This window comes from Tasmannia lanceolata, unplaced genomic scaffold, assembly GCF_043159265.1.
Source record: "Tasmannia lanceolata isolate RefF3 unplaced genomic scaffold, GAP_Taslan_0.1 ptg000008l, whole genome shotgun sequence".
In the NCBI taxonomy this organism is placed as follows: Eukaryota; Viridiplantae; Streptophyta; class Magnoliopsida; order Canellales; family Winteraceae; genus Tasmannia; species Tasmannia lanceolata.
In genome coordinates, this window is record NW_027518685.1 from 7,687,094 (window position 1) to 7,695,276 (window position 8,183).

Below are 8,183 nucleotides of genomic sequence, written 5' to 3' on the forward strand. Positions count from 1 at the left end.
AGGAGGATATACTATAAGTACTATACACACTCGCGCGAGCATAAGCTTTGATTTGCTGATCGAGCGGCATGTACATGAGGCGCGTGCCAAAACCAACTAGAAAGCTCAAAACCGGGCCTACCCGATCAAGTGATCCTAAGTTCCTAACCCTTTGATCCAAAGGGTCTTTTTTGTAAATTTATTAAGGGCCCCTTTGGATACCTCGGATTTTGTACTGATTTGGAATTGAGTTTCCTATGCAAAATGAATAGATCTGCCAGCTCATGTTTAGGGATATAGAGAGGTAAATGGGTAATTCCTGATGGAGGGGAGAGGTTGAGGAGCCAAGAGGGTGGAGGAAATTGCCACATATGTGGATTTCCAATTTCTTATTTCCACAGCTTATTTGGAAATTTGATTCTTTTCACTGTCAGCCGTTGAATTGGAAATTCAAGGATTTGATCGGGATCCAGATGTCAACGCAAAAAGGGCTGCAAATGTGAGAATTCCAAATCAAAATCTTCTCGGAATCCAAACGAGCCCTAAACGTGTTTGTACATTAACATTTGCATCTTGAACAATGTCACTATTTTGATTAGAGGAAAGTGTTCATGAGCTATAGCTCAGATAAGCTTATCTGAGCTATAGCAAAAACATATGTGACCCCACAGTATGGGGGATCCAAAGCATTCATTTGGAAGGCCCTTCCATGGATAGGGTGTGTACCAAAAATCGGCCCTATAGGATCATCCTAACCCTGCCATTTGTGGAGGGAAAAAATGGGTAGAAACACGGACACACATTGTCTGTCCATTTTCCCATCCACCTTTGATGGGGTTAGGATGAACATACAAGGTTGATTTTTGGTACACACCCTACCCGTGGAAGGGCCTTCCAAATGAATACTTTGGATTCCCCAAAAATGTGGGGCCACATGTGTTTATAAGCTATATCTCAAGAACACTTTCCTCTTTTGATTAAGGTTGCAAACTCTATTCTCTCTCTTTAGTTTACTTTGACCATCCGGTAGAGTTGCCAACCTAATATGAAATAGTGGGATCTAGCCGTTGGTTGATCAGAACCGTCTATATGACAGGACCTTTCTTCAAACCTACTATGAACAAATTATCAAGTCAATGATCCAATTTTTTTTTTTTGAAGAAGATCAAGTCAATGATCCAATTTTAAAATCAATTAGGGCCCGTTTGGATACCTCATATTTGTGTTTGTATTTGGAATTGAGTTTTGAATACAAAATGAATAGATCTGCCAGCTCTTGTTGTGGGAGACATAGAGGCAAGGGGGTACTTCCTACTGGAGGGGAGAGGTTTAGGAGCAAAGAGGGTGGAGGATGTTAACTTACCAACTTCTTCAATAGCTCAAGCTGTTGGGGAAAGGCATACTTTAACACTCCCCCTCACGTGTGGCCCCACTTTCTAGGGTTGGCCTACACGTGGCACATGTGGCCCCACTTTTGGGTTTAGCCATTGCATGTGGATTTTGCTATCAAGGAGGTTTGAACCAGGCATTTGCTTTGATACCATGTTAACTTACCAACTTCTCCAATAGCTCAAGCTGTTGGGGAAAGGCATACTTTAACAGAGGAAACTGCCAGATCTGTAGATTTCTGATTACTTATTTCCACAGCATATTTAGAAATCCGATTTTTTTCACCGTCAGTCGCTGATTTGGAGATCAAAGGATTTGATACGGGTTCGAAACACAACACAAAATGGGCCGCAAATTTAAGAAATCCAAATCAAAATCTTCTCGGCAACAAACGGGACCTAATTTTCAATGTTGAACATAAATGGTGAAAAACTATATAAAACCTACTGCTCACATTCAACAAGATTATTGGATGTTACTACTGCACTGGTTATTTTTACGTCATAGGAGATCTAAAGCAAGCCCTCCAAGTATCGAATGGGTCGTGCCATTCCGGTCCATAAAGCACTGTCCCACAGGTCGGGATGGCACAGCCCATGAATTCTAGAGGTGGATATGGCACGGCCCACACCCTACTTGGGCATTGCAGGGCTGGCAGGGTTTCTTTTTCTTTTTCTTAGATAAATTTTTTTGATAAATCATGATTCATTTTTTTAAAAAAATTGACTCTACGAAAACTACATAACTAAATTGAGTCCAAAGAATAGTATACAGTAAAATTGAGAAATAATAATGCTCTTAGGAGAGTGATAAATCGACACCCACATATCTTAAATCGACTCCTTTAAATGGAAAATGTTAGGGCATGTGATTTGTACAATTGTTCGGTGTTTAACGGCAGTTGAAAACTTTATTCACACGAATCACACGCCTTAACGTTTTATGTTAAGGCACCGTTCGTTTAAGATTATGAAAACCGATTGTGTGCGCTAGACCGATTGTTGGACTCAAATTTAAATGTAGTTTTGAATCCAATAATCGGTTTGGCACTCACAATCGGTTGACATAATCCCAAACGAACAGTCCCTAAAAGGGGTCGATTTAAGATATATGGGGGTCGATTTATCACTGCCCCATCGGTTGTCATAATCTGGAAACAAATAGGGCCTTAGAGAGGGAGCATTTTGATAAAAAAAAATTGTTCAACTTATCAAAATAACCCAAAAACTAGCAATTATATAGCTTTTAAGAGGGTATAATAATATTGTGGGCTGTGGTGACGAGCCCAAACCTCATCTCCAGCCCAGTACAAACCACAGGCACGGCCCACGGCCCACACGCGACCACTGTATTACAATGAGGTCTCGCCCTCTAGTGAAACAAAGATTTCCGCAGCGGGAATGAAGAGAGCAGTGTTGAAGTTGAAATGGGGCGGTCTCCGGTCTCTCCTTCCTTCCATCTCAACCCCTTCTGCATTCACACAACTCTTTCTACCTCGCCCAAAACCATCACAAATTACCCTTGAATCCTTACAAAGGGATTCATCACTACTCACTTCCTTTTCCCCTCTCCTCCATTCCCTTCCATTCTCCACAACACCCTTACCCAATCTTCACCTAGGTGTGTGATCCAAACACTCATCCTCAGCTTCACATTTTTTCAATCCTTTTTCTTGTTTTCTGAATGTATTAGGGATTGCAGATGGAGTAATCGAAGACGGAGAGAGCAGTGATGGATGGGAAGAAGAGGACGAAGGAGTCGAGCCCCAGGTGTTTGTTTAAATTCCTCTTTGGGAAATTCTCTTCAATTTGCTTATAGTTTTATTCATTTATCTGTTGATGGGTTTTTTTTTTTACTTTTACAGATTGGTGATGGAGGGGATGGAGGGGGAGTGGTGTTGGGAGATGTCCCGTGGGGTGAAAGGACATTATCGGTTGCCCGCGAAGTGCTACTTCAGTTTGGTGATGACATGGATCTGTATGCTTTTAAGACTTCTCCTCGCGGATACATTTATGTCAGACTCGATAAAATTTCCAACAAGTATGTCATTTCTGCCTGCGAATTTCATGGTTTATTTGAATCTTTCCATACTATGGTATTTGAAATGTCAGCATCCGTTGCTGTCTGAGAGTAATAAGACATTAGAATTTTGCAAGGCATTTTTCTGAATTTCGAGTTTGCATTGTCCTACATGGTCTGGCTCTCGCGTCCCATACTGTATTTGTTTGGTATTCATGTGAGGCAGGCTGGATAGTGTGAACTGATGTAATTCTGCAATGGGACTTTTTTGAGACAGAAAAAATTCTTTAACAGACAGAAAAGGAAAACACAAAGTAGAGAGGGGCGATGAAAGCCTGACAAGAAAGGCACAAAAGAAAGGAAATCCATACTCAAGATAAAACAAGCAACTAGCGCAGTTGGTAAAGACTGTTCTTTCACCCTGAGGTCGGGGGTTTGATCCCAACTTACCTATAAAATAAAAAAGACAAAACAAACAACTGATACATAAACGATTATCTATCCACTCCCTTTGTTGGAGATTATGATAACCGATGGTGAGCCCCCAAACCGATTATTAGACACAAAATTAATGTATTTTGAGTCCAAATAATCAGTTTGGGGCTCACCATCTGTCGTCATAATCTCAAACGAACAGGGGGGTTAGTGAGTTCATCCACAACCTTGTTGGAACCCCTAAGAATCTACGTGAATGATAGAAAATTATCTAATCAAGTCTCTAACAGCATAGACTATTTGCTGACATATTAAGTCTTGGATTCAACAATACATCCCAGAGATTACACTGGAGGAGTCTCCTTCCACCAGAGAGGACCGAAGAGCTCGGCTCTGAAATGCCTCATTGGAATCCCTGATACTGATAGGCCTAGAGAAAGCTTCAACAACTGTGTCTAATCGTCTCTAAAAGTAAAAAACAGCTCCAATCTTGGCCAGTGTCGGATTGCCTTTAAGCCTTCATAATTAAATCTAATGCTCCTAAGAGGCGTAGGAATCCTTATTGCCACCAACTTACCTTTTCTACCATGACTCCGAACATTGATATTCTAATAACGATAATTCTCTCCAATCAATAAACCCAAAATTCTTTCCTACCAAGTGCCTCTCGCACGATAGAAAGTTGGATGTCTTGAGTCTGCCGCCAAGGTGATGAAATGTTTTCCTCAAAGATCCTCGTATTTCTCTCATTCCAATTTTCCCAAATAATTGTGTATGACGTGTTCTTCCAAAGAATCTAATGTCTCCCTGCAAAGGGTCCACCATGCTATCCTGCAAAGGAGTTACTTCAAGTTGGTCGAGGCCAAATGTTTCAGTGAGGGCAGCTTTTCTGTAGAATGTTGTTTCCATTCAGTTTTTTTTTTGGAATGTATGGAACGAAAGAAATCAGCGGGTTTTTTAGGGAGCCAGAAGATCCTTAAGGAGGTTGCTGTGGGAGATGAAATTCTTGATTGCTAACTGGGTCCTTGGTAAGGCGGATCTCAGAGGCATCTCCATATCTGATCTCTTAAAAAATGGAGAGAAGCTCTTGCAGTCAGGAAGACTAGTATCTAAAAAAAAAAATATTAAAAAAAGTAAATTAAATAAATAAACGTAAATTCGGGGACTGTTTGTCGTTGAATACTCATCCTGCAGGAATTGGAGGAGTGTTTAGAGAAAGCAGCAGTACATCATTGTAGGAATTTTTAAAGATGAATGGAAGACCATATTGATGGGAATGAGGATCTTATGCTCAAGATTTTATGGTAATCTTGTGGTCAAAGGGGATTCTCAGAATGATGTTAGTTGGAGAGCAGAAAACAGTAGAGGTCCGTGGTTCTTGGGCCTCGTCATTAATGTGATTGTTATCTTTGCTAGAGCGTGGAACTATACATTTTTCATGCTGTTCAAGAGGCCAACGAGATCTCTGACTCCTTGGCTAAAGCTAGGGTTAGTGGTGAGGCTCTTGTTGAGGGGCAATCTGTGCTCCATCTGTAATTTTTTATTGTATTTTGGTGCATGCTTTTGTATCCCTAGGAATTCACCTAGAAAGCCACAGTTTTTTTTTTTTTTGAAAAAATGAGAACTATGCAAGTTGGTTCATAAGTTTTCTGGATCATGTTTTAAGCAAAAGAAGCTGAGGCTAGGGCTCTGTTGTTCGGCCTGAAATGGCTTGTCCAAAATAATGTGGGGCCTATTATTATCGAAGGCGACTCGAGTAATGCGATTGCATGGGCTACTATGAGCTCACCAGGTCCTTGACATCTGCAGAGTGTGCTTGATGAGAGTCGTGATCTTATCAGGGAGATCAATCCCCGCTTCGAGCATAAGCGGAGATCGGCTAACGACTTGGCAGATTCCTTAGCCAAGGAGGGTGTTAATCTCCCTGTAGCTCGGGTCCTCTCTTCGTTTGTGGGGGTGTAATTTCTTTTGGGGGACATCTTGTCCCCTGTTTGTACTTATCTTCTTATTTATAAATTTTGGTTACCTTTCAAAAAAAAAAAAAAAAATGTTTTAAAGCAAAAGATATCATGCCTTTCTGTTTGCATCAATATTTTGTCTGTTTCTGCAACAACTGTAATAGATGAAATCTACTCTGTCATCTTATGGAAGTTAGACTATCTCTTGCAGTGCTGTCAATCTATAATCCTACAGAGGTTGTGAATTAAGCATTTTTTTTTCTGTGATGACTAAAGCTTGCCACAAATATCTGCATTTGCTGATCATACACTGCTTTTCATCTTAGATATGGCTGCCCCAGCATGGATGAAATTGAAAATTTCAGTTCTCTTTACAAGAAACGATTAGAGGAAATTGGAGAACAAGGAGAGATATCCGAAGACTTGGCTGTAGAGGTAACCATTTATGCTTTCTTCCAAAATGCCTTTTGACATACAGAAATCTGTCAACTGTAACAGGGAAGTTGCCATGTACTGAGCTTTAAAGAAAGTTATGGTGTATGTCACAGGTGTCCTCTCCTGGTGCAGAGCGAATACTGAAGGTGCCCGATGAGTTGGACCGCTTTAAAGAGATGCCCATGAGAGTCTGTTACGTAGAAGGAGAACCCGCGTCAAAAAACAAGGAAAAGGATGGGGTTTTCATGGTGGAGTCCGTGGAAACTGAATCGGAGCATTGTGTGTGGAAGCTGGCAGATGTGAGGGAGAACAGGGATGCCGCGAGTAAAGGGAGACTGTTGAGCAGGAAGCAAAAGGATTGGAGACTAAGATTGCCGTTTGGAATGTTGAGAAAAGTGACATTGTACATAGAACTCTAGTAACAGGGAAGAAATTTTGAAGACCCAGTTCCTTTTCATAATGCTTGTATTTGTCAACAAACACTTTCAATCTAAATTCTATACTCTTCCTGTGGCTAGGGATAAATACACTATGCTGTGGAGCAAATCTAACCATGTTAAAGCCTCAATCACAATTAGTCCAACAACCATGTTACGTCCTTATCTGGGCCCTGAATTAAATAAATTATTTTTAATTTGAAACTTTTAGTGATTGGTTTCTTAGTTGTTTGGTTTAGGTAGCACTCTTTGAGATAAGGGTTATCCAGATTATGGATTCTCTACAAATAATTTGTACATAACCATTCTTTCGAAATTAATGAAGAAAATTGTTTCAGAAATTGTGTCTAGTGTACAAAGGAGGATCGATCATTCTCTCAAAGTGGATCAAGAGGCTGATTTTCCCTAAGATCAAATCCGTTGCGGACCGATTTAGGTATGGGAAAACAAAGATGTTTTTCTGGCGCATGACCGACTGCTCTGATACCAATTGTTACGAACCTAAATCAGTTCGTAACGGGGACCTCATCTTCTTAGAGGGAAGATCAGCCTCTTGATCCACTTCGAGCGAAGGATCGATCCTCCTTTGTACACTAGACACAATTTCTGAAACAATTTTCTTCATTAATTTCTAAAGAAAGGTTACAACAAGTTATTTGTAGAGAATCCCTAATCTAGATAACCCTTATCTCAAAGAATCCTACTTAAACCAAACAACTAGGAAACCAATCACTAAAAGTTTCATAATTAAAACTAATTTATTTTATTCCGGGCCCAGATAAGCACGTAACAAACCATCACAAGAAATTAGGGTTTGTGGGGCGAACATATGCACTTTCCAGGGCAATTTCCATCAAATCCTGTTAAATCAGGAAGATCCAACCGTGAAAAATTATTTATTGTGCTATCAAAGGCCCAGATACCTTTCGAATCAAGTCAATTTGACCTCATAGTGCCCTAGTCGAACCATCAATATAATTGACGCTCTAGATTCAATAGTAGAATATGAAGGCTAGCCACCTCGCGTATCAAGGATGAGCGACCAGTATATATTTCACATATTGGGTATTTATAGTTAAAATCCCCTATTTTATAATCTCAATTCCAAAAGAAAATTGATATCAAGAACCAGATGGTGCATCCTTTTATTGCGAAAACTGTCTGCACCATGGATCTAGCAAAAAGAAATTACTGTAACAAATTCTAGAGTTTACAAGTAAATTTTTTTATTTTAGAAAAAAAACCATTTGAATAAATTAAACAAGGGCAGTGATATTCCCTCCGGCACACCCCACCCCCCTCGTCTAGAAACCCACTAAGATTCACCTTAAAAAATGATATTCCAAGCATAGCACGTTCTGAAGATTTTTATATGGATGCATACTCATGAAAAATATGAATGGACAGAAACATTATTTTGCAAGAAGCAATTCAGTTTGAATGCCTGCACTGAATTACTGTGTGAAAACATTTCCGCAACTGCCCAACCAGCAGGCGCAGATAAAATGACTTGGTAGATGACATGGCGTAA

At 40.1% G+C, this 8,183-nt stretch overlaps 1 protein-coding gene across 1 annotated transcript; it reads left to right on the top strand.

The window, feature by feature from the left end:
* The first annotated feature begins 2,648 nt into the window (after positions 1 to 2,648).
* LOC143884192 (uncharacterized) lies at positions 2,649 to 6,717 on the top strand. The gene is made up of 5 exons (XM_077387623.1): positions 2,649 to 2,988; positions 3,070 to 3,137; positions 3,233 to 3,408; positions 6,107 to 6,215; positions 6,329 to 6,717. The coding sequence occupies exons 1-5, from the start codon at positions 2,769 to 2,771 to the stop codon at positions 6,632 to 6,634; spliced, it is 879 nt and encodes a 292-aa protein (XP_077243738.1). The 5' UTR covers positions 2,649 to 2,768; the 3' UTR covers positions 6,635 to 6,717.
* Positions 6,718 to 8,183: the final 1,466 nt, after the last annotated feature.